Consider the following 27,003-nt stretch of genomic DNA (forward strand, 5'->3'; position numbering starts at 1 on the left):
CCCTCTCTCCATGCTTATCAGGGGAAAAAATGTTCCACGAAAAGCAAGCACAGGGAATGTGCCGATTGCGGGGTTCCACTTCCAGATGGCCAAGGAAGGAAATTGTGTAGACCCTGCATACAACATCTAGTTGCGGAGGAGACCCCTGATTTTACCTCCAGTTTGAGAGAGATAGTCAGACAGGAGGTCAGGGGCTCTGTTAGATCCCTATCACAGGAGATGGGGTTTAAGGGGAAAGAACCTAGATCACCTATTCCAGTCTCGGGCAGTGACTCAGAAGAGCTAAGGTCAGACTCATTCCCGTCATCCTCATCATCTTCAGAGGCCAGATCGGGTCACTCCTGTTTTATGCTGGAGCGGATTAATCATCTGATGAAAGCAGTAAACAATACCATGGGGATTGATGAACCCCATGTAGAGAAGTCCGTACAGGACACGATGTTCAAGGGATTGCACCGCAAAGCTCGAAGGTCTTTCCCGGTGGTGGATAAGATCAGCTCCCTGATCACGAGGGAGTGGAAAAAATCCGAGGGCAAAGGCTCTCTACCGCCAGCATTCAAAAGGAGATATCCGTTCGAGGAGGCAGCATCATCTTCATGGGACAAAGCCCCAAAGTTAGACGCTGCAGTTGCCAAAGCGTGCAAAAGAACTTCCCTACCTTTTGAAGATTTGGGTAATTTAAAAGACCACTGTATAGAAAGGCACTTGGGGAAACATCGGCAGGGGCTCTCAGACCAGCAAGCGCTGCCACATGCTCAGACAGGTCCCTAATGGTGTTCCTGGACCGTCTTGAGGAACAGCCAGGGAGCAGCGGCTTTCCTTTTGGATGCGTCAGCAGACTCTGTAAAATTAGCAGCCAGATCAGCGGCCCTTTCCAATGCTGCCCGCCAAGCCTTGTGGCTGAAATGCTGGCCAAGAGATATGCAGGCCAGGAACAAACTATGTGGCGTTCCTTGCGAAGGGGTACACTTATTTGGCAAAGTGCTGGACGAACTATTGGAAAAGACAGGCGATAGTTTAAAAAAAACAATTCCCTTACTTGGGAAGATCATCTTACAGACGGGATTCTTACAAGAGGTGGTCTGACCGTAGAAGGTCAACGAGAGAGAGAATCAGATATGACAGGAGGAAAGGTAGAGGGTATATGTTCAATGCCCCACGTGACTGCAGTAAACCTAAATGACTGCCGGACCAGGTGGGGGGAGGCTGTTCGCCTTCTATCTGGCGTGGTCAAATATTTCAAGTTGCTCCTGGATTCGCAGCGTTAAGATTATTAAGACGGGGCTAAAATTTGAATTCCAGAAAATCCCTCACGATAAGTTTCTCCTAACTCCCATCCGGTCTTCACCTACAGAACAATGAGCATTGCAATCTGAGGTCCAGGAACTTCTACAGAAGGGGGTCTTGGTGAAGGTTCCTGTGGTACAAAGGGGTAAAGGGTTCTTCTCCCCCTCTTTCTGTCAAGAAGCCAGATGGCTCCTTCCGCACTATTATTAATCTTAAAGTCCTCAATAAATGTATTCTAATTCGCTCTTTCAAGATGGAGTCAGTGAAATCCGCTATAAAGCTGTTATTCAATGGGTGTTTCATGGTGGTCTTAGATCTCAAAGACGCCCACTATCACGTCCCGATACACGCAGATCATCAGCAGTTTCTAAGGGTAGCAGTTTCAATGGGTGGAATAGTAAACCACTTCCAGTTCAAAGCACTGGCAAGTCATGGCACATTTATATTAACAGGACAGGTTTGTGATTATTATGCATTTATATAGCGCCATTTATTCCATGGCGCTTTACTTGTGTAAAGGACACGCAAGTACAAAAGGAGAGGGGACCCTGTCCGCAAGGGCTTAGTCTACAGGGATGGGTGAGGATACACTAGGAGAGGGTAGAGTGGGTCGTGCCGTGGTTCAGTAGACTGAGGATCATTGCAGGCTGTAGGCTTGTCGGAACAGGTGGGTCTTCAGGTTCTTCTTCTTGAAGGTTTCTGTTGATGGTGAGAGTCTGATGTCTTGCGGCAGAGAGTTCCAGAGTATGGGGGAAGCACGGGAGAAGTCTTGTATGCGGTTGTGGGATTAAGAGATAAGTAGGGAGTAGAGAAGGAGATCTTGAGAGGATCGAAGGTTGCGTGCGGGTAGGTACCGGGAGACCTTGTCACAGACATGGAGGAGACAGATTGTGGTTGGATTTGTAATTATTATTTATATAGCACCATGGTGCTGTACATGAGAAGGGGTTACATACAAATTACTGATATCACTTACAGTATACAAACTAACAATGACAGACTGATGCAGAGTGGACAGAGGACCCTACCCTTTCGGGCTTATATGCTACAGGATGGTGGGGAAGGAGACAGTAGGTTGGTGGGTGGCAGCAGTTCCGGTGTTGGTTGAGGTGATATCACTATCACCGGTAGTGGTGAGAGAGGAGGTAGCGGGGTCATTGCAGGCTGTAGGCTTTCTTGTAGAGGTGGGTTTTCGGGTTCCGTCTGAAGGATCCAAATGTGGTTGATAATCGGACTTGTTGGGGCAAAGAATTCCAAAGAATAGGGGCTATTCGGGAGAAGTCTTGGAGGCGGTTGGGTGAAGAGCGAATAAGTGTGGAGAAGAGAAGGAGGTCTTGGGAGGACCGGAGATCACGTGAGGGAAGGTATCGGGAGATTAGTTCAGAGACATATGGGGGAGACAGGTTATAGATGGCCTTGTAGGTCAGTATTAGTAATTTGAACTGGATACGCTGAGGGAATGGGAGCCAGTGAAGAGATTTGCATAAGGGAGAAGCGGAGGAGTAGCGAGGAGAGAGATTAATTAGTCGGGCGGTAGAGTTAAGGATGGACTGGAGAGGTGCAAGGGTGTTAACAGGGGGACCACAGAAAAGGATGTTGCAGTAGTCGAGGCGGGAGATGATGAGGGCATGCACAAGCATTTTAGTAGATTGAGGGTTGAGGAAAGGACGGATTCTGGAAATATTTTTGAGCTGGAGGCGACAGGAGGTAGAAAGAGCTTGGATGTGCGGTTTGAAGTACAGGGCAGAGTCAAGGGTTACTCCGAGGCAGCAGACTTCTGGTACTGGGAAAAGTGTGATGTCATTAATTGTTATAGCTAGGTAGGGTAAAGAAGATCTGTGAGATGGAGGAAAGATGATGAGTTCAGATTTGTCTACATTGAGTTTGAGGAAGCGAGAAGGAGGATATGGCTGATAGACACCCTGGGATTATGGACAGCAGAGAGGTGACGTCTGGGCCAGAGAGGTAGATCTGAGTGTCATCAGCATAAATGTGGTAGTGGAATCTGTGGGACTTTGAGTTGCCCCACACCAAGTGTATAGATTGAGAAGAGTAGGGGTCCTAAAACAGAGCCTTGGGGGACTCCCAACAGAGAGATGGTGGGATGAGGAGGTGGTGTGGGAGACGCTGAATGTGCGGTTGGAAAGTTATGAGGAGATCCAGGATAGGGCAAGGCCTTTGATGCCAAAGGAGGAGAGGATCTGTAGTAGGAGGCAGTGGTCAACTGTGTCAAATGCAGAGGACAGGTCTAGAAGCAGTATTATAGAGTATTATCCATTTGATTTGGCTGTAAGTAGGTCGTTAGTAATTTTGGTCAGGGCTGTCTCAGTGGAGTGATGGGGGCGGAAACCAGATTGTAGATTGTCAAAGAGCAAGTTAGATGATAGGTGGGAGGAAAGTTCAGCGTGAACGTGCTGTTCCAGGAGTATGGAAGAAATGATATTGGGCGATAGCTGGACATAGAAGTTGGGTTGAGGGTTGGCTTTTTAAGGATAGGCGTGATTGTGGCATGCTTGAAAGCAGAAGGGAAGGTACCGGACGTTAGTGATAGGTTGAAGAGGTGGGTTAGGGATGGGATAAGTGTGGTGGTGAGGTTGGGGAGGAGGTGGGATGGGATGGGGTCAAGTGCACAGGTTGTGAGGTGCGATTTGGAGAAGAGGCGATTAAGCTCCCCTTCAGTGATGTTGGAGCGTGAGGTTATGGAGTTTGGGCATTGGTCTGGTATACAAAGGGGTTGTGGTGGTTGAGTGATTAAGACTTGCCTTGTTTGGTTAATCTTGTTTTTGAAGTGTGTGGCAAAGTCCTCGGCAGAGATGAGGGAGGTTGGAGGAGGCAGTGGTGGGCGGAGGAGGGAGTTAAAAGTTTTGAATAACTGTTTTGGGTTGTAAGATAGGGAAGATACGAGGGTTGTGAAGTAGGCCTGTTTAGCAGAGGTGAGGGCAGATTTGAAATCGAGTGTTGCCTGCTTGAATGTGGTGAAGTCATCTTGCGAATTTGTTTTCTTCCAGCGCCGCTCTGCAATCCTGGACACTTGCCAAAGCTTTTTAGTGGTGTTATTGTGCCAGAGTTGTCTGATACGTCGCATTCTGCCATGAACGAGAAGGGCAACCGTGTCAATAGCTGATGCGAGAGTGGCATTGTAGAAAGCAGTGGCACTGTCTGTGTCATGGAGTGAGGATATGGATGCCAGTGGTAGAATAGAGTCAGAGAGCACGTGGGTGTCTAGGTGTGCAAGGTTTCTGCGGGGATGTGCGTGTTGCTGGACATGGGTGCCAGGTGAGAAGGACAGGGATGAGAAAGTGAGTAGATGATGGTCAGAGGGAGAGGGGAGTTGGTGAAGATAGAAAGAGAGCAGAGACGGGTGAAGACCAGGTCTAATGTGTGTCCATCTGTGTGGGTGGCTGAGGAGGACCACTGAGTAAGTCGAAAGGATGAAGTAAGGGACAGGAGTTTGGAGGCTGCTGACTGAAGGGTATCAGTGGGGATGTTGAAGTCACCCATGATGATAGTGGGGGGTGTCAGTTGAAAGAAAATGAAGAAGCCAGTTAGAGAATTGGTCAATGAGGCAGTGGTCGGGCCTGGAGGTCGGTATATGATGGCCAGTTGGAGGGAGAGTAGATGCGGACAGAGTGGACTTTAAAAGAGGGGAGGATTAGGGAGGGAAGAGGTGGGATTGGGTTGAAGGTGCAGTTGGAAGAAAGGAGAAGACCCACTCCTCCACCGTGTCTGTTGCCAGGGTGAGGAGTGTGGGTAAAGTGGAGGCCGCCGTAACAGCGCAGCAGGGGAGGCGGTGTCAGAGGGTGTCAGCCATGTTTCTGTGAGGCCGAGGAAGGCAAGATTGTGTGAGAGAAAGAGGTCATGAATCACATGGAGCTTATTGCATATGGAGCGGGCATGCCAAAGTGCACCCGAGAGACACCCCTGGGTTGGGTGTCAATGGCACAGGTTTTAAGTTGGAAAGATTGTGGTAGTTCTTATTAGATAGGGAGCGGTAGGAAGGGGAAGTATGTCATGATTAGGGTTTTGAACTGAAGCCTCTGGGGAATAGGAAGCCAGTGAAGGGCCTGGCATAGGGGGGAGGCTGGGGAATAGCGGGGGGACAGGTGGATTAGTCGGGCAGCAGAGTGTAGGATGGACTGGAGTGGTGCTAGAGGGGAGGCCAGAAAGTAGGAGGTTACAGTAGTCTAGGTGGACGGGAGATAAGAGTGTGCACTAGTGTTTTTGTGGTTTAATGGTTGAGGAATGCGCGGATCCGTGAAATATTTTTGAGTTTGTTGTGGCAGGAGGAGGCAAGGGCTTGGATATGTGGTTTCAAAGCGAGGGCAGAGTCGAGGATCACCCCAAGACACCAAGCGTGCAGGACTGGGGAAGGCGAGCAGCCATTGACATTGATGGATAGGTCTGGTGGAGGGGTAGAGTGACATGGGGGAAAGATGATGAATTCTGTTTTGTCCATGTTCAGTTTGAGAAAGCGAGCAGAAAAGGCGGCTGAAATAGCAGACAGACATTGTGGGATTTTGGTCAGTAAGGAGGTGAGGTCAGGACCAGATGGGTAGATCTGCGTGTCATTGGCATAGAGGTGATACTGCAAACTGTGGGATTCTATGAGCTGTCCTAGGCCGAAGGTGTAAATGGAGAAGAGTAGGGGTCCTAGGACTGAGCCTTGAGGAAAACTGACAGACAGGGGGCGAGGTGAGGAGGTGGTGTGTGAGAGGGAGACACTAAATGTTAGGTATGATGAGATCCAGGATAGGGCCAAGTCAGTGATGGCAAGAGATGAGAGAATCTGTAGCAGGAGGGAGTGGTCCATGGTGTCAAAGGCAGAAGACAAGTTCAGGAGAAGGAGGACAGAGTAGTGTCGCTTGCTCTTGGCGGTTAGTAAGTCGTTGGTGACTTTAGTTAGGGCAGTTTCAGTTGAGTGATGCGGTCGGAAACCAGATTGTAACCGATCAAAGAGGTAACAGGAGGAGAGGTGGGAGGACAGTTCAAGATATACATGCTGTCAGTAGTTTTGAGGCATAAGGTAGAAGAGATATCGGGCGGTAGTTGGACACAGAGGATGGGTCGAGGGAGGGCTTTTTGAGGATGGGTGTGATTGAGGCATGATTGAAGGATGAGGTAACGACACCATTTGTAAGTGAGCGGTTGAAGAGGTGTGCTAGAGTTGGGATGAAGACTGTGGCCAAGTTAGGGATGAGGTGAGATGGGAGCGGGTCAAGCACACAAGTGGTGAGGTGTGATCTTGACAGGAGGGTGGACAGCTGATCTTCTGTCATGGTGGAGAAGCTGGCTTTGGAAGAACAGGGCTGAGCGGCTAAGAGGGGCATTGGGGGCTGCGGGCCAAAGCTTTGTCTGATCGTATCGATCTTCTGCTTAAAGAAGGAGGCAAAGTCTTTAGCAGAAATCAAAGGAGAGGGAGGAGGTGCTGAGGAACAGAGTAGAGAATTGAATGTGTTGACGGCCTGTTTAGGGTTGCGAGACAGGGAGGATATGAGCGATACGAAGTAAGTTTGTTTTGCGGCAGAGAGCATGGACTTGAAGCTGGCAAGGGACTGCGTGTATGCGCTGAAGTGTTCGGTAGAACGGGTTCTCTTCCATCTCCGCTCAGCGGCCCTGGAAACCTATCTCAGTTCTTTGGTCAGGCTGGTCAGCCAGGGCTGCCTGTTGATTGTTTGAGTTTTGCTCTGCGTGAGGGGGGCGGCCGAATCAAGTGTTGCTGTTATTGTGGTGCTATAAAAAGTGGCAGCAGCATCTGTGTCATGAAGGGAAGCTATTTCTGTAAGAGAATACAAAAACTGCTTAGCACAGCTATATAAGTGGTGGTGCAGCAAGTAGGATCCTAGTCCGTAATCATATGAATATAGAAACTTGGCACACACACACACTATATATATATATATATATATATATATATATATATATATATATATATATATATATATATATATTATATTTTCCAGTGAAAAGGTAGATTTTAATGTACAGTACATACTGTATAACTGTGTACTGTACACTAAAATCTACCTTTTCACTGGAAAATATATATATTGTGTGCCAAGTTTCTATATTCTCGTAAGAGGGAGAAGGGACTCAGAGAATGATTGTAAATTGAGGTGCGTGAGATTCCTGCGAGGGTGAGCGAGTTTATGGAGCGGTGGATGCGCAGTAGGAGAGGAGTGGGAAGAGAATGTCGATAGGTTGTGGTCAGACAGGGGGAGGGGTGAGTTATTGAGATTAGTGAGGGAACAGACGGGTGAAGATGAGGTCCAGCGTGTGACCATCTTTGTGAGTGGCCGTAGAGGACCATTGAGTGAGGCCGAGGGAAGCCGTGCGCTATAGAAGTTCAGAGGCAGCCGGGGTGGAAGTGTCAATGGGGATGTTGAAATCGCCCATGATGATGGTGGGGATGTCAGCAGAAAGGAAATGGAGTAGCCACGTGGTGAAGTGGTCGAGAAAGGTGGAGATGGCTAGTTCTGGGGGCGGTAGATGACAGCCAGTTGGAGGTTCGAGAGGGAATAGATACGGACAGAGTGCACCTCGAACGAGGGAAGAGTAGCGGAGGGTGGAAGTTGAATAAGGTTAAAGGAGCAGGTATCAGACAGGAGCAAGCCAACTCCTCCACCATGTTTGTTGCTGGGGCGAGGGGTGTGAGAGAGATGGAATCCGCCATAGGAAGGAGCAGCTGGAGAGGCTGTGTCAGAGGGAGTTAGCCAGGTTTCAGTGATGGCAAGGAAGGAGAGTTTGTTGGTGATAAAGAGGTCATGGATAAACGATAGCTTGTTGCAGACAGAGCGTGCGTTCCATAGAGCTCAAGGTAAGGGGGTTGGGGAAGTGGGGGCTGGATGAATGGATATGAGGTTATCATGGTTGCGAGGACGTGTAGAGGATCGTGGCAGGGTAATTGAGTGTGGGGATGTGTTGAGGAGGGCCAGGATTTGGGGATACGTCGCCAGCAATGAGAAATAGACAGAGCGTTAGAAGGTGGGAGCAGGATAGGACATGATGTGGCGGTGTGTGTCTGGAGAAAAAAGATTGTATGTGGAGGAACAGTTCTGAAGAAGAGGTGATATGGCTGGGGAGGATGGAGGGGGGAATGACTAGTTCCTTACTGGGTGGGGCATTACAGGAGTTGAGGAAAAATAGAGTAGTATGGGGGTAATGGTAAAAAGAAGCCGAAACATTGTAGTGATGTTATATTCCGTTACCTTACAGTCAAATTCCAGTCCAGTTCTAGTCTAATTCAGAGTAGTGTAATTTGAAATAGATGGAGCCGACTTCGTCTGGAGCAGACTGCAGAATACATGTACAGCTAAGGACAATCAGGTGTGAGTAAAAGTGGGGTGTGACTGCCCAGGCCAGATGCACAGAGTTAAGCTAAGGTCATAAAAGGGGGGGAGGGGTTACACAGACCACTAAGATGTGTTTTAAAGATAACAGGAATGGAGTTCAATTATGGATACAAGAAGATGGGTAAGCAAAGCATACCATAGTAACAATGCAATTCACATGGGGCATTCAGGAACTTGGGAAAGTGATCCCTTATCTAATCGATCTGCTAATTGTGGGACACTCAGAATTACACTGCACCGCCCAATTAGGGAAAGTAATATCCAGCCTCCAGGGGTTAGGATGGATTATTAATCACAGTTGCAGCCCGTGGAAGTGCAGCAGTTCCTCGGTCTTGTTCTAGATTCTAAAACACAGGAATGTCGGTTACCAGATTCAAAAGTGAACAGCATTCAGCAACAAACACTCAGGGTGATAGATAACCCATCTGTCACACTAAGAGGGGCAATGTCACTGTTGCGCTCACTTACATCATGTATTCTAGCAGTTCTTTGGGCCCAATACCACACCAGAACCCTGCAGTGGGAAGTACTGCACAATGCTCATCGGCTAGAGGGACACCTAGAGAGTAAATTTACATTGTCAAACGATACCTTACAATCGCTACGATGGTGGCTCCATATATCAAACCTACGTAGGGGAGTTCCCTGGGTAAATCATGTCCGTGGTTATGACTCAAGAGATGCTAGTTCCAAAGGCAAGGCTGGGGGGTGCATATGTGGGATATGTGGGTCCAGGGGGTATGCACGCAATCTGAACAGGATTACTCTTCTAACTTAAAAGAGCTGCTAGCTGTGGAGTAGACTCTAAGTGCTTTCCTTGTGTCCCTACAGGGCTGATACGTCAGGCTATTCTCAGACAACTGTAGCCTACATTTACCACCAGGGGGGTACTCGGTCCAGATCGTTAAAGGAGGTGGCGAATCGTATTTTTCAGATAGCCGAGGTTCATCTACTATCCCATACATCCCTCTATATAAAAGGAAAACACAATATCAGGGCCGACTTTCTAAGTCGCAACAAGCTCCGACAAGGAGAGTGGGTGCTGAATAGGGCCATCTTCAAACAGTACACATGTGGGGGTCCCCAACAATAGACTTGTTTGCCAACAAAAGGAACAGCTGCATCAGTTTTGTTCTTTGGATCCCAGAGAAAACCTGTACGCAGTGGACGCTCTCCTGATCTCGTGGAACTTTAATCTGGCTTATGCCTTCCCACCACTGAATCTAATACCGATAGTACTGAGGAAGATTCGAGACGACAGGGCTCGTGTAATCCTGATGGCCCCTTTCTATCCCAGGAGATCGTGGTTTCCTTGGCTGAGGAAGATGTCTGTTACCCAGCCATGGATCCTGCCGGATCTCCCAGATCTCCTCTCCCAAGGCACGGTTTTCCATCCACGAGTGTCCAATCTACATCTAGAGGCCTGGAATTTGAAGGGGCAGTACTGAGGGGAAAGGGCTTCTCCTGAGCTTTAGTTAATACCTTTTTGAAAAGCAGGAGAGCTTCCACAACAAATATCTATGCCAGAGTCTGGAAAAAATTCTTATCAGCCTCGGGGGGCGGAAGTTGGTCAGAAAGTTTGCATTAATCGGGTACTGGAATTTTTGCAGAAGGGGTTAGAGATGTGTATAGCCATGAGCATGCTTGGGGTCCAGGTTTCGGCTCTAGGAGCACTACAACTGTAACCTAGTGGGCAACTACTGGGTAGCTAGGTTCATTAAGGCACCAGCTAGGTCCAGACCCATCATTAAACGGAAGCTGGTTCCATGGGATCTGAACCTGGTGCTATCAGCATTAATAGAAGCCTCGTTTGAGCCTATTGATTCTGCCCCCATTAGAATCCTATCCACCAAGACTGCCCTGTTGGTCGCACTAACATCTGCTAGGAGGGTTGGTGATCTGCAGACTCTCTGTAGACTGCCTCCATATACTCAGTTTAGAGAGGACAAGGTCATATTAAAGACAGATCCCGTATAACTGCCCAAAGTTGCTTCAGAATTTTGCAGATTACAAGAGAGACTCCTCCCATCTTTCTGCCCGAACCTTGCTAACCAGATAGAACAAAAACTTCATTCTCTAGATGTAAGAAGGTGCCTCCTTAGTTATGTTTCGGCCACAGACCCTTGGAAAAGAGACAATTCCTTATTTGTATCCTTTCAGGGAGTTAGGAATGGACTTGGGGTGTCCAAAAAACACTTTAGCCAGGTGGATTAGGGAGGCAATTTCTTTGGCTTATACAGCAGGTGGCGCAGAAATCCCAGAAGGTATAAGAGCACACTCCACTCGAGCCGTGGCGACATCCTGGGCAGAAAGGTCAGAAGTATCCATTGAGGACATATGTAAGGCAGCTACGTGGTCCTCTATATACGTTGTTTAAACACTATAGATTGGATTTAGGTGACTCCTCCGATCTCACACTTGGGAGAAAGGTGCTTGAGGCAGTGTCCCTCCCTAAGCTCTTTACATCTCTGCAGTTCTCTCGTGGTGCTGTCATAGCAACTGAATAAATGCTTAGCTACTTACCAGTGGTGGTGTTTTTGAGGAGCCCATGACAGCACCTTTGCATTCCCTCCCTTTTTTCACATATGGGTCAGCACTTTTTGGGGGCTAGGTTTCAGTCGTGTGTTAAGAATAACTAGATGGGCATTTTCTGAAGGACATACATGGTGCTTGAACAGCGCTGCCAGCTTTACAGCAGTGTATCAGGTGTCGATTGTAAGAAAGTAAAGTTAGAAATTGAATGTTGTGTATAGCGATGGCACAACCTGGGATGGGTTGGATATGAAGCCAATGGGGGTGATGTAGTGATGTCACCATCATATAATATTGGGTGCAGGCTAAAGGACCTGTGATGTCACCACCATTTGCTTCAAGGGGACGCTGGGACACACAATGATGAAATGAACGGGGTCCGGACACTTGTGAAGAATTGCTAGACTGTCCTAGGCAGAGTCTGTAGCCACTTTGGCACATTCGGCACCTCAGCAGCCACTTTAGCCATGTTGACACATGTTGGGGGTCATGGAAAGGTCGCCATTAATTCCTATGGGAAAATTTTTGCTTAAAATGCTTTTTTTTTTTTTTTTTTTTTTTTTTTTTCCCCCCACAAATCGTATTGACTCCAAAAATACATAGCACACCTTTCCCCACCGAGGGCTTCGAAACGCCGCCTGAACGGGGTCTCTGCGCCGAACGGTTCGGGCCGCATTAATTTCAGAAAACTTGGAGAAGAAGAAGTAGAATAACTAGATGGGCATTTCCTAAAGGGCATACATGGTGCTTGAACAGCGCTGCCAGCTTTACAGCAGTGTATCAGGTGTCGACTGTAAGAAAGTTAAGTTAGAGTATGAATGCATTACACGTCCCCGTTCTAGTGATTTAGGGCTGTTTTTAAGTAATTTTTTTACACAGTCAGCCTTTGGGTGGGGTGCCCTGATGCCACTTAAAATTAAATCTGTGACGGAAAAGTCACTCGGACCTCGTTTTTCGGGGTATCTTTTCGTCGCAGTCGAATATTAATGTGTGCAGTAGCTTCAGCTAAGGATTCCTCAGATTTTCCCGCAAAAAACGTATGCGGTTTTTGCGGGAAAATCTGAGGAATCCTTAGCTGATGCTACTGCACACATGAAAATTGCACTGCGATGCCAAAATACCCCGAAAACCGGGGTCAGAGTGACTTTTTCTTCACAGATAGCCTCTGACAACCTGCCCCCAGGCACTGAAAACCTGCCCCAGGCACTTCCAGCCTCTGAAAACCTGCCCCAGGCTCTAACAACCCGCCCCCATACTCCGACAGCCTGTGACAACCTGCCCTAGGCTCTTCCAGCCTCTGACAACCTGCCTCTGAAAACCTGCCCCAGGCACTTCCAGCCTCTGAAAACCTGCTCCAGCAGCCTCTGAAAACCTGCCCCAGGCTCCGACAACCTGCCCCCGGCTCTTCCAGCCTCTGACAACCCACCTCCATACTCCGACAGCCTGTGACAACCTGCCCCCAGCCTCTGACAACTTGGTAGCCACTTTGGCTATTGGCTAATACGGGTCATGTGTGGAAGCTGCATTTGCATAGCCGCCATCTTTGTAAGGTCACTGCACCTGCGCTGTGGCTTCAATCCATGTCAGTTGGGGGTCATGGAAAGGTCGCCATTAATTCCTATTTGAAAATTTGGGCTTAAAATGCGGTTTTTGTTGTTGTTAAAACCAGGGCTGTGGAGTCGGTAAGCCAAACCTGCGACTCCGACACCGACTCCAACTCCGACTCCACGACTTCGACTCCGACTCCCACACATATTGCTTATATTTAAGTGAAAAATTTATTGTAGTACAATGTGAACCTCAGACATTTAATCATTTTTATGATCCAATAATCAAGATATTTATATAGAACAGAATATATATTGGTGTACTACCCAGTTTTCATTCTTTTTGGTACAGATACGATATGGATAGACAGATATGGATAAATGGATAGATAGAGCAGATTTCTAATCTGCTTTTGCTATTGAAAACATTATCTATGAGCTCAAAAACCTTTCAGGTGATGCAGTTTTTTAAAAAGATGATCAGCTTTTGCAGCTGAAAAACGTATCCTCAAAAAACACAGGAAAAACGCTGTGTGTGAATGTAGCCTTAGATCAGGAATATAACAGCCATTTATAGGACATTTCATAACTTTCCCAAACTCCTATGAAAAAATATTCAGCACATCCTGCATTGAATTACTGTACCCAATTTATTATATATTTTAGGAGTCGGAGTCGGTCCATTTTATACCGACTCCGACTCCACCAAAATGAGCACCGACCACGACTCCGACTCCACAGCCCTGGTTAAAACTACAAATCGGATCGACTCCAAAAATACATAGCACACCTTTCCCCACCGAGAGCTTCGAAACGCCGCCTGAACGGGGTCTCTGCGCCGAGCGGTTCGGGCCGCATTAATTGCAGAAAACGCGGAGAAGAAGTAGTAGAGTAATATAAGAAATCGGATTACAATATGTTGCTTGAACCTAGAGGTTCAAGCACCATAATTAGTTTACATGTATATATAAATTGCTACTAACCAGGGAGGTCCTCTCATGCTCTGTAATCCAACTGAGGCGGGAGAGAGGGCTGCCCTTTTTATGTCTGTATGTTTCCTGTCCCTGAAGGGCGGATCCCCTCTCGTGGTGCTGTCATGGGCTCCTGGAAAACTCCACTACCGGTAAGCCTGTTTCACACTTCAGTTTTTGTGTGTCAGCTGAAATCCGCCAAAATGGCGGAAAGCAGATCCGTTGGTAACTGATGTGAACGGATGTCACCAGATCTTATTTTGACGGATCCGGTGACTGAAGAATTTTAAAGGAACCGCAGCCCGGGGAAGAGAGAGAGAGAATTTTTTCTGTCCGCCAGAAAGGATTTCAGGGTTAAATTTCCGGCTGACTTCCTTCCTCCGGGCATGCGCACTGTAAAATGCGGATCCTGCAGCACAAAAAAAGTTGCATGGTCCGTACAGGCGTGTCGGCGGACGCAAAAAATTTGGCGGATCCGCAAAAAAATGGATCCAACGGATGGCCATCCGTCAAGATCCGCCGGTAACGCAACTCAATGGGGGAAAAAAATGGATCTGCCAAAAAAAATGGCGTATCCGTTTTTTTTTTTTTTGTAAAAACGGCAGATTTTGACTGATGGTCAAAAACGGAAGTGTGAAACAGGCCTAAGTAGCTAAGCATTTTCAAGATGGACGCTGAGATAAACTACAGTCGGATGTCTTTCATGTATGGGAAAATGTAGTAATTGCCACACGGATTCCTTACTACTTGTACACCTTCCCATCTAATAGAGCATACTCTCATCAGATGCACATTTTCGATTGTGTAGCTGAAAAACTGCCATATCCCTGCCCTTATTAGTGAATTCAAAATAATGTCTTTGACTTCACAAAATTACAAATATTCTACATTAAAGTGCGCATAAAACATATTTTAACCACCAGGGGTATTTTTGGTTTTGCATTTTCGTTTTCCCTCCCCCTTCTTTCCAGAGCCATAACTTTTTTTATTTTTCCGTCAATATGGCCATGTGAGGGCTTGTTTTTTGCGGGACGAGTTGTACTTTTGAACGACACCATTGGTTTTACCATGTCGTGTATTACAAAACGGGAAAAAAAATTCCAATTGCGGTGAAATTGCAAAAAAAAAGTGCCATCCCAAACTTGTTTTTTGCTTGGCTTTTTTGCTAGGTACACTAAATGCTAAAACTGCTATGCCCGTCATTGTACATTAAGGGGTTAAAGCAGTGGAGTGTATGGTACAACCCATCGGTTATCTATTTCAATATCTGTGTACTGATTAACCCTTTTAAACAAGATTGTTGCGGTATATCCTCCCAGTCCAGGTTTCCGTCTTCTGTAAGGAGGATAACCATCATCTCCTTTCTGTGTTTCTTGAATCAAGTTGTGAGGATACTTTTGTGCATTTTCCTTCCTTCATGCATGGTGAACTTGGGTTAAGTGGCCCACATGGCCCGAGGATCATATTTTTCAAAATAGTTTAAATACCGGGTCCTCTTCTGGGTTTGGAAGCTCCGCCGAAATAACGCTGTCGGTTTGATAAGGGCGTATCTTGTCCTATGTGAGCATGCAACAGAGTTTCGCCCAAAATATGACACTTTGTAATTACCTCCATGACCTTCATCAGTTTTTGAATAAATTCATTTGCTGTTAAATCATGTCCTTCAGAAAGACCCTGACCATTCAGAAGCTCTTCCCTCATCTCTGGCCAAGTTGGATTACACGTGACTTTAATAAATCTGGAAGGCCATATATCCCAACATATGTAATGGCGTCCTGAGCTTACTTGTGTATATCTGGGATTTCCTGTAAATGTAGTTGGTAAAATAACCATACGCCCAATGTCCGCCACTCTACCATCATTAGCTACAGCATCTCTTAAATGAATGCATTCATCTATTCAAAGATTTTGTTGGTTCAGTTGTATGTAGAATAGACACTCGCCTTCCACCTTGGCATACATATCTAATATAAAATGAAAAAGTTGCCTAAGTTGTAAAATGTGGTTTGATGAACCTTGTCTGATCATTATTTGGTAGGCATAGAAGTCCATAGATGATATATTTTATTGGTTGGCCTAGCAGTGTTGGGATCAGTCTGCGTTAGATTATATAATAATAATAATAATAATAATAATAATAATAATTTTTATATAGCGCCAACATATTCCGCAGCACTTTACAATTTAGGCCTCTTTCACACTTCAGTTTTTTACAATCAGTCACAATCCGCCAGGTTTTGAAAAAAACGGATCCTCAATTTTCTTTTGAGGATCCGATTTTTTTTCCCCCATTGACTTCCATTAATGGCGGATTGTGACGGATTGCCGTCCGTTGCATCCGTTTTTTTTGAGGAACCGCCAAAAGTTGCTGTCCGTCACCATCCTCGAACATTTCAAAACGGAGCTTGCAACGTTTTTTTCTCTGGCGGATCCTCCAGACACTCATTTAACCCGAAATTCTTTCTGGGTGCCGGCCAAAAAAAAAAAAAATTCTCCCTTTCTCCCGGCTGCGGTTCCTTTAAAATTCTTCATTTGTCTGATCCGTCAAAAAAAACGGACAGGTGGCATCCGTTGTCATCAGTACTAAAACGGATCCGCCATCCGTCCTTTTGGCGGATTTTGACTGATGCAAAAAACTGAAGTGTGAAAGAGGCCTTAGGCTACTTTCACACATCCGGTGTGTGGGGTCCGGCGGCGTGCGGCGAAAAGCCGGGCCGCAGGATCCGGCCTGCAGCCGTGACACCGGATGTGTATGCGGCGAGACGATACGGCTCCGACATTATTAAAGGAGCCGCAGGACGAGGTGGACAGAGGCAGCCGATGAGAGACAGCTGCTGAAAGGGAGGTGAGGGGAGAGGAGAGGATAGAAGAGGGGAGGGGAGAGGGGGGTGGAGAGAGAGACATGGGGGTTAACACTTAGTGTCCAGGCGAGAGAATCTCTCTCTTGCCGGGCACTTGTGGGATTAACCCCACAGAGAGATCTCTCTCACCCAGACACTGTGAGTGTTAACCCCACAAGTGCCCTGCGAGAGAGATCTCTCACAAGAGTCCGGGTGACAGAGAGAGATCTCTCTCTCTCGCCGGGCACTTGTGGGGTTAACATTCACAGAGTCCGGGCATGCGCTGTGGAAAAAGCCGGTCCGGCGCTGACAAAAAAAACGTTGCAGGGAACGTTTTTTGCAGATGCCGGATGGCTAATTTATGCCGTGTCCGGCAACAACCGGACACGACGCATAACCATCCGGCACGATGCGGCGACCATGAAAGCTTATGGGACAAAACCGGATCCGGTGCTGGATCCGGTTATTAAAAATTTCGCCGCATCGTGCCGGATGACAAAAACCGGATGTGTGAAAGAGGCCTAAGCGGGGACATGTACAGACAATAAATTCAATACAAGTTAAGACAATTCAAACAGTGACATTAGGAGTGAGGTCCCTGCTCGCAAGCTTATAATCTACAAGGAAATGGGGGGGACACAGTAGGTGAGAAATGCTTGTTAATTCAGGTCTGGCAATTATAATAAATAGGGATTTTCATATAAAGCTGCATGAGCCGGTCATCCGCCTGTGTGTTTAAGTGCAATAGACAAGTATCAAGTGCAGTTATCGTGTGCATGGAGGGTGTGGAGACAGATGAATAGTAGGGTGCAGATTCAGAATAATATTTGGAAGGAGGGAACAGGGCAAAGTTAGTGTACTGAGTAGTTGATGTGGTAGGCTTGTTTGAAGAGATGGGTTTTCAAAGTGCGCTTGAATAGGTCAGGGCTAGGTATCAGTCTGATCGTCTGGAGAAGTGCATTCCAGAGAGCTGGAGCAGCACGAGAGAAGTCTTTGAGACGGAGGTGCGAGGTTCGGATTACGGGGGATGTTAGTCTTAGGTCATTTGTAGAACGGAGGGCACGTGTAGGGCGATAGACAGAGATGAGAGAGGAGATATAAGGCGGTGCAGAACAGTGGAGAGCTTTGTGGGTGAGAGAGATAAGTTTATACTGGACCCTGTAGCGAATAGGTAGCCAGTGTAATGACTGGCACAAGATGGAGGCATCGGTGAAGCGGCTGGACAGAAATATGACCCTGGCTGCCGCGTTCAAGATGCATTGGAGAGGAGAAAGTTTGGTAAGAGGGAGACCGATCAGAAGAGAGTTGCAGTAGTCCAGACGAGAATGAATAAGAGCGACAGTAAGAGTCTTAGCAGTTTCAAAGGTGAGAAAAGGTCGGATTCTGGAGATGTTTTTAAGATGCAGGTGACAAGAGTGACTGAGTGATTGGATGTAGGGAGTAAAGGAAAGTTCAGTGTCGAATATGACCCCAAGACAGCGGGCATGCTGCTTGGGAGTTATGGTGGAACCCTCCAGGGTTATTTCGATGTTAGGTAGAGTGAGGTTAGTAGAGGGGAGGAACACAAGAAGTTCAGTTTTGGAGAGATTTAGTTTCAGATAGAGGGAGGACATGATGCTAGAGACAGCAGACAGACAATCCTTGGTATTTTGAATTAGGGTAGGGGTGATGTCAGGGGAAGAAGTGTATAATTGGGTGTCATCGGCATAGAGATGATACTGGAACCCAAATCTGCTGATTGTTTGTCCAATAGGGGTAGTGTATAAAGAGAAGAGGAGGGGGCCTAGGACTGAGCCCTGCAGGACCCCGATAGTAAGGGGACGAGGAGAGGAAGAGGAGCCGGAAAAAGATAAAGTGAAGGAGCGGTCAGAGAGGTAGGAGGAGAACCAGGAGAGGGCTGTGTCCTTGAGGCCTATAGAGCGGAGCATAGTGAGGAGGAGCTGATGATCCACAGTGTCAAATGCGGCAGAGAGATCCAGGAGAATCAGCAGTGAGCAATGACCTTTCGATTTAGCTGTTATTAGATCATTAGAGACTTTAGTGAGGGCAGTTTCAGTAGAGTGTAAAGAGCGGAAACCAGATTGTAAGGGGTCGAGAAGAGAGTTATCCGAGAGATAGCGGATTAGACGGGAGTGGACCAGGCGTTCCAGGAGTTTAGAGATGAAGGAAAGGTTAGAGACAGGTCTGTAGTTAGCAGTGCAGTTCTGGTCCAGGGATGGCTTTTTAAGTAAAGGGGTTATGATGGCATGTTTAAATGAGGAGGGAAATATACCTGAAGAAAGAGAGAGGTTAAATATTTTAGTCAGGTGAGTGGTGACCACTGGTGAGAGAGACTGCAGGAGCTGTGAAGGAATGGGGTCACTGTTGCAGGTTGTAGGCCGAGCAGAAGCGAGGAGCTTGGAAACTTCTTCTTCTGAAACAGGCTCAAAGATGTCTAGTGAGCTTGAGGTGCGGCAGGGAAGGGGATCCAGGCACTGAGGAGATTGGGCTGAGATATCCTGATGGATGTGGTTGATTTTTTCTAGGAAATAAGTGGCCAGATCCTCACCGCTGAGGTTGGTGATGGGGGCCTGTACTTTAGGTTTCAGGAGGGAGTTTAAGGTTTCAAAAAGTCGTCTTGGGTTGTTGTATAGTGAGGTGATGAGGGTGGTGAAGTAGGATTGTTTGGCCAGATGAAGGGCAGAGTTATAGGTTTTGAGCATGAACTTATAGTGGGTGAAGCCTTCTGCTAAGAGAGATTTTCTCAACTGCCGCTCTGCACACCTTGAGCAGCGCTGAAGAAAGCGTGTTTGCGTTGTGTGCCAGGGCTGCCGTTGTCTGTGTCGGGTCTTTCTGTGTATAGAAGGTGCTGCTTCATCTAGGGCATTCTTCAGTGTATTATTGAAGTGTGACAATGCTAAGTCTGGACAGGAGAGGGAGGAGATGGGGGGCTAAAGATGTGTGGAGATTGTCCATAAGCTGTTGGGTATTAATGGTACGTGTATTCCGATAAGTGGGGGTGTCCCGGGTGAGGAGACAATTCTTGACTGAGAAGGAAAGAAGGTTGTGGTCCGAGAGCGGGAGAGGTGAGTTAGTAAAGTTGTGCAGTGAGCTGGGACGGGAGAAAACCAGGTCCAGAGTATTCCCGTCCTCATGTGTAGGAGAATTAGTAAACTGTGAGAGGCCGAATGAAGAAGTTAGAGAAAGAAGAGGAGAGGCAGACTGGGAGAGCGGATCATTGATGGGGATGTTAAAGTCTCCCATGATGAGGGTGGGGATGTCACAGGATAGAAAGTGAGTTAGCCAGGTGGCGAAGTGGTCTAGAAACTGGCGGGAGGAGCCTGGAGGGCGATAAACAACCGCCACTCGTAAGGAGAAGGGCTTAAAGAGTCTGACGGCATGGACTTCAAAGGAAGGAAATGTAAGTGAGGGAACTGGGGGGGATGACCTGGAAAGCACATTGTGATGAAAGGAGCAAACCAACACCTCCACCCTGTCTGTTCTCAGGTCTGGTGGTATGTGAAAATTTCAGCCCACCAAACGAGAGAGCGGCAGCAGCGGTGGTGTCTGAATGCTGGATCCAGGTTTCTGTAATAGCCAGAAGGTTAAGGAAATTAGAGAGAAAAAGATCATGAATGTAAGTCAGTTTGTTACACACAGACCGTGCATTCTAGAGAGCACATTGGAAAGTGATAGGAGAAGGCATGCACTGAATGTTAATAAGATTAGCAGGGTTTCCATATGCAGCTGGAGGAGAGTAACGTATGCTGGTGATCATCATTATAGTGATCATCGCCGTCTTGGCCATTCCACAATATTATAGGATATTGCAGAGCATCATATGATCTATTTCTGTAGTACGGTAAACATTTTCCCTTTGTCTCTGAATTATTCTATCTCGGCTTAGAAAATCCCGTCCAACCATTACAATAGCTCCTTCATTAACACTGGGAGAAATAAATTGCCTTTTGTGTTCACCAACCGGTGTCTTGTCTGCTCCTATTGCGACTGGATATTCGTCACTTGGCATTCTCTCTAAGGCTGTTTTAAAAAAAGTTTACTAACTGATTGCTTTGAATTGGCAAAATTTTTCCACAAGCACACTATTTTTGTCTCGGGTATAGCTTCACAACGTCGATCAGCTTGCATCTGTTCATCTCCCAAAAAGTTAATTGGCAAAAATGTTGGGTCTTGATTTGATATAAGAAGCATCAAACCTATTTTGTGATTATATATGGCATAAATCCTACTTCGAGTCCAGCTGTCGAACCAAAGGATGTCATCTGGAAAGATGAATTGTATCTCCTAATACATTGCAGAAAATGCTTGAACTTGCGAGTTGTTGCTGACATGTATGAAAGAAGTGGTTCAGAAGGTAGACTTGAAGGTGGCAAACCGACTTTACCATTCTGATGTTACATCGGCTCATCTTTTCAATCAGGTCTCTACAATATCGGATCCTCTCTGTGAAGATCTTCTATAGAAGAGAATTTTCCTGATTTACCCATCAAAGATGGATATGGACAGAGACAAGATGGCGGAGAGGATGTTACACCTCACCTTAGAGACCCTCTTCCGGCTTACTGGAGAGGTGAGAGATTCTGATGACGTCACATTAAATCATTCTTATCCATGGGAATAACAGATGGACAGAACTGGAGAGGTGAGGACTCTGGAAATGTCTGTAGTGAGATTTATTAATGTGTCTCTCCATAACCAGGATTACACAGTAGTGAAGAAGACCTCTAGTGAGCGCTGTCAGGACCCTGTGTCTGAGGGATGGGCAAGACTCCTGAGCTCAATCGCGGGGCCTCCACCTCACCCCCTGATACATGAGGACATCAATGAACAGAAGATCCTAGAACTTGTCTACAAGATGATTGAGCTGCTGACTGGAGAGGTGACACTGCTGGGAATGCTGAGACATTATACAGTAATGCTATGAAGGGATCGGGGGATGACGGTATCCTTGTATGTGTCAGGTTCCTATGAGGTGTCAGGATGTTGCCGTCTATTTCTCCATGGAGGAGTGGGAGTATTTACAAGGACACAAAGATCTGTACAAGAACGTCATAATGGAGGTTCCCCAGCCCCTCACATCACCAGGTAAGAGACAGGACTAAATGCACACGGCCTATAATTATCTGTATGTAGAGAATGAATTCAGTCCCTGTATGTGTTTCCTCCAGATCTATCCAGTAAGAGGACAACACCAGAGAGATGTCCCCGTCCTCTTCTTCCACAGGACTGTAACCAAGAAGATCCCAATGTTCCTCAGGATCATCAGGTAGATGGAGAGAAGGTGTCATGAGATCTCCCCTATGATGTGTAGACGGCTGTGAAGGTCTTGTGCTCAGTTTTGTTTTATTCATTAGTATTATATGTTTGATACTTGAAAAACTGGAGAGCCCGGGAAAAAAAAAAGAAACCAACCACAAGTCCACACCAATATATATATTAAATAACATATAGTTTATTAGTAAATCAGGTAATTTAATAACAGAGCAAAGAACAATGCAAACATGGAAAATAACATGTAAAAATATTATATAAAAATTATTATTTAAAAAGGGGCACTCAATCCATTAAAATAGAAATATTTCCACAAAACTTCATGTATAATATAGCCAATATATAGAAATCATTGATAAATAAAAGCTCCAAGATGGATCATGATTGAAAGTGAGTGTGTGAATAAAAAAATGCATATAATAACCACAAGTGTGCACAAAGGTAAAGTGCAAAAGATGTTAAAAGGTGTCAGTATGGGCAAATGTGTCAAAAGACCGAGAGTGGAGTAAAGAACAATAATATAAATGAGTGAACCGCAAATGGGACAATACTTAAAATGATGATATAGTCTGTCTCCTGGGTGGCGCCCTCCCCAATGTGCGTTTCGGCATGCTGCCTTCATCGGCTCGATTATTCTCTGGAGTGCGGCTCTGCGGGTGGAGGTCGGTGCCGGAGGCTCCATTATTCTCTATGTGGAGTGTGGCTCTGCGGGTGGAGGTCGGTGCTGGAGGCTCCATTATTCTCTATGTGGAGTGCGGCTCTGCGGGTGGAGGTCGGTGCTGGAGGCTCCATTATTCTCTATGTGGAGGGCGGCTCTGCGGGTGGAGGTCGGTGCCGGAGGCTCCATTGTTCTCTATGTGGAGTGCGGCTCTGCGGGTGGAGGTCAGTGCTGGAGGCTCCATTATTCTCTATGTGGCTCTGCGGGTGGAGGTCGGTGCTGGAGGCTCTATTAGGGTCTGTGCACAAGTTGCGGATTTTACTGCGGATCCGCAGCGGATTTCACCCTGCGGATCTGCAGCACATTCTCCTGCGGTGTACAGTACAATTATATAAAATAAAAAAAGCTGTGCACATGCTGCGGGTTCATTTCCGCAGCATGTCAATTCTTTGTGCGATTCCGCAGCGTTTTACACCTACTCCATTATTGGAATTCGCAGGTGTAAAAACAGGTGAAATCTGCACTAAATCCGCAGGTAAAACGCAGGTCAATTTACCTGCGGATTTAGCAAAATCCGCAGCACAATCCGCGTGTGCACATACCCTTATTCTCTATGTGGAGGTTGGTGCTGGAGGCTCCATTATTCTCTACTAGCTGAAGAGCCAGGCGCTGCCCGGGCATAGTAACTAACTGTGGTTAGTTATAGCAAATTATAATTATCCTCCATCCCATCGTCCCGTGCCCATATACCCAACATACATAACATAGTAACATAGTTATTAAGGTTGAAGGGAGACTTTAAGTCCATCTAGTTCAACCCATATCCTATCCTAACTTGCCCTAACATGTTGATCCAGAGGAAGGCAAAAAAAAAAACCCATGTGGCAAACAGTAAGCTTCACATTGGGGAAAAAAATTCCTTCCCGACTCCACATACGGCAATCAGACTAGCTCCCTGGATCAACGCAATATTAAGGAAACTAGTGTATATACCCTGTAATATTATAGTTTTCAAGAAAGACATCCTGTCCCTTCTTACATTTTTGTAGGGAATCACTCATTACAACATCATATGGCAGAGAGTTCCATAGTCTCACTGCTCTTACAGTAAAGAATCCGCATCTGTTATTATGCTTAAACCTTCTTTCCTCCAGACGTAGAGGATGCCCCCTTGTCCCCGTCACAGGTCTAAGAGTAAAAAGATCATTAGAAAGGTCTTTGTACTGTCCCCGCATATATTTATACATTGTAATAAGATCACCACTAAGCCTTCGATTCTCCAAACTAAATAACCCCAAATGTAATAACCTGTCTTGGTATTGCAGACCCCCTAGTTCCCTAATAACCTTGGTCGCTCTTCTCTGCACCCGCTCCAGTTCAGCTATGTCTTTCTTATACACCGGAGACCAGAACTGTACACAGTATTCTAAGTGTGGTCGCACTAGTGACTTATATAGAGGTAAAATTATGTTCTCCTCTTGAGCATCTATGCCTCTTTTAATGCATCCCATTATTTTATTTGCCTTTGCAGCAGCTGTCTGACACTGGCCACTAAATGTGAGTTTGTCGTCCACCCATACACCCAGGTCTTTTTCAGTGACAGTTTTGCCCAGTGTTTTACAGCTAAGCACATAATTATACACCTTGTTCGTTCTACCCAAGTGCATGACCTTACATTTATCCCCATTAAAGCTCATTTGCCATTTATCAGCCCAAGCTTCTACTTTACATAAATCCTCCTGTAATATAAAATTGTCCTCCTCTGTATTGATTACCCTGCAGAGTTTGTCATCTGCAAATATTGAAATTCTACTCTCTATGCCCCCTACAAGGTCATTAATAAATATGTTAAAAAGAAGAGGGCCCGAAACTGACCCCTGTGGTACCCCACTGCTAACCGTGACCCAGTCCGAGTGTGCTCCATTAATAGCCACCCTTTGTTTCCTATCCCTGAGCCAGCTCTTAACCCACCTACACATATTTTCCCCTATCCCCATTGTTCTCATTTTATGTATCAACCTTTTGTGTGGCACTGTATCAAAAGCTTTTGAAAAGTCCATGCACACCACGTCCACTGCATTCCCTTGGTCCTGTCCGGAACGTACCTCTTCATAAAAGCTTATCATAAAAACTCATCAGATTAGTCTGACAGGAACGGTCCCTTGTAAACCCATGTTGATATTGGGTCATGAGGTTATTCTTCTCCAGATACTCCAGTATAGTATCTCTTAGAAAACCCTCCAGGATTTTACCCACAGTTGAGGTTAAACTTACTGGCCTATAATTTCCAAGTTCAGTTTTTGTCCCCTTTTTGAATATTGGCACCGCATTTGCTATACGCCAGTCCTGTGGTACAGACCCTGTTATTATGGAGTCTTTAAAGATTAAGAGTAATGGTCTATCTATGGCTGTACTTAATTCCTGCAGTACTCGGGGGTGTATCCCATCCGGGCCCGGGGATTTGTCAATTTTAGTGATTTTTTTTTTTTTTTTTTTTTTTTTTAGACGCCGCCGTACTTCCTGCTGGGTTAAGCAGGTGACATTTTAATGGAGAATTTTTATCCCTGATCATGTTATCCGTCATGGGATTTTCTTGTGTAAATACTGTTGGAAAAAGTCATTTAGCTTATTGGCTTTTTCCTCATCCACCACTTCACCCAGACTATTTTTCAGGGGGCCAACACTATCATTTTTTAGTTTCTTACTATTTATGTAGTTAAAGAATATTTTGGGATTATTTTTACTTTCTCTGGCAATGAGTCTTGCTGTTTTGATTTGCTTTTTACAGAATTTATTTAATTTTCTGTATTTATTTAATGCCTCTTCACTACCTACTTTCTTTAATTCTCTAAATGCTTTATTTTTATCTCTTATTGCGCCCCTTACAGCTCTATTTAGCCATAGTGGTTTCCTCCTATTTCTCGCATGTTTATTCCCATACGGTATATATTGTGCACAGGTCCTATTCAGGATGCTAATAAACGTCTCCCGTTTTCTTTGTGTATTTTTATGTCTCAGGATATCGTCCCAGTTAATTAATAATAATATAATAATAATCTTTATTTTTTATATAGCGCTAACATGTTCCGCAGCGCTTTACAGTTTGCACACATTATCTTCACTGTCCCTGATGGGGCTCACAATGTAAATTCCCTATCAGTATGTCTTTGGAGTGTGGGAGGAAACGGGAGTACCCGGAGGAAACCCACGCAAACACGGGGAGAACATACAAACTCCTTGCAGAAGTTGTCCTTGGTGGGATTCGAACCCATTGCACCAAGATCATCTCTCATCCGTTAGAAATTTGCCATCCTGAAGTTTAGTGTCCTTGTAACCCCTCTACTACACATCTTATTAAAGGATACATGAAAACTTATTAATTTGTGATCACTATTACCCAAGTGACCCTCAACCCTTACATTTGATATTCGGTCTGGCCTGTTGGTTAATATTAGGTCTAGCAGTGCCCCCCTCTTGTTGGGTCCTGAACCAGTTGTGAAAGGTAATTGTCTCTCATAGTTGTCAGAAACCTATTACCTTTGCCTGGAACTGCAGGTTTCGGTTCCCCAATGTATTTCAGGGTAGTTGAAGTCCCCCATAATAATGACTTCTCCTTGAGTCGCAGCTTCCTCTATTTGCTTTATGAGGATATTCTCTGTGGCTTCCATTATTTTTGGAGACTTATAACAAACCCCTATCAGTAATTTATTATTTTTCCCCCCTCCCCTTATCTCCACCCACAGGGACTCTACATTTTCATTAGATTCATATATATTATCACGAAGGATGGGTTTTAAGGAAGATTTTACATATAAACACACGCCTCCCCCTCGCTTATGTGTACGGTCATTTCTGAACAGACTATAGCCCTGTAAATTAACCGCCCAGTCATGGCTCTCGTCCAGCCATGTCTCAGATATCCCCACCATGTCATAATTATGTTCCAACAACATTAACTCCAATTCCTCCATCTTGTTGGCGAGACTTCTGGCATTAGTATACATGCACTTTATGTATCTCTCTGTACCTCTGTTCTTTCTTAAATTATTAACTGTTCTAACCCCACCCCCCATGCAACCCCCACCCCCAATTTCATTATTTGTGCCCAGGTCTCTATCTGCACTGTCTTCCCCTCCTATAAAAGGAATACCATTCCCCCCCCCCCGTCCCTAGTTTAAACACTCCTCCAACCTTCTAGCCATTTTCTTCCCCAGCACAGCTGCACCCTCCCCATTGAGGTGCAGCCTGTCCCTAGCCTAGAACCTGTAGCCAACTGAGAAGTCGGCCCAGTTCTGCAGGAACCCAAACCCCTCCTTCCTACACCAATTCCTGAGCCACTTATTAACCTCCCTAATCTCCCGTTGCCTCTCTGGCGTGGCACGTGGTACAGGAAGTATTTCCGAAAATACCACCTTGGAGGTCCTTGCTTTAAGCTCACATCTCGCACAGCAGTATGCATCCTCGACCGGCTGTTCAAGGATTTCATACATGCGGCAAGACGTGCACTGGATGGCATTGGCAATAGTGGAGCATATCCTAATGGGGATT

General features: G+C 46.0%; 1 protein-coding gene across 1 annotated transcript in view; it reads left to right on the forward strand.

The window, feature by feature from the left end:
• LOC141094137 (uncharacterized) overlaps positions 1–27,003 on the forward strand; it is a 91,016-nt gene that overhangs the window by 17,631 nt on the left and 46,382 nt on the right. Inside the window, 4 exon segments of the mRNA XM_073579874.1 lie at positions 20,947–21,096; positions 21,226–21,405; positions 21,488–21,611; positions 21,695–21,792. Of these exon segments, the coding sequence (XP_073435975.1) occupies positions 21,019–21,096; positions 21,226–21,405; positions 21,488–21,611; positions 21,695–21,792 (480 nt within the window). The 5' untranslated portion in view covers positions 20,947–21,018.

Source organism: Dendrobates tinctorius, unplaced genomic scaffold (assembly GCF_039654945.1).
Source record: "Dendrobates tinctorius isolate UK_male_01 unplaced genomic scaffold, ASM3965494v1 ptg000063l, whole genome shotgun sequence".
NCBI classification, from domain to species: domain Eukaryota; kingdom Metazoa; phylum Chordata; class Amphibia; order Anura; family Dendrobatidae; genus Dendrobates; species Dendrobates tinctorius.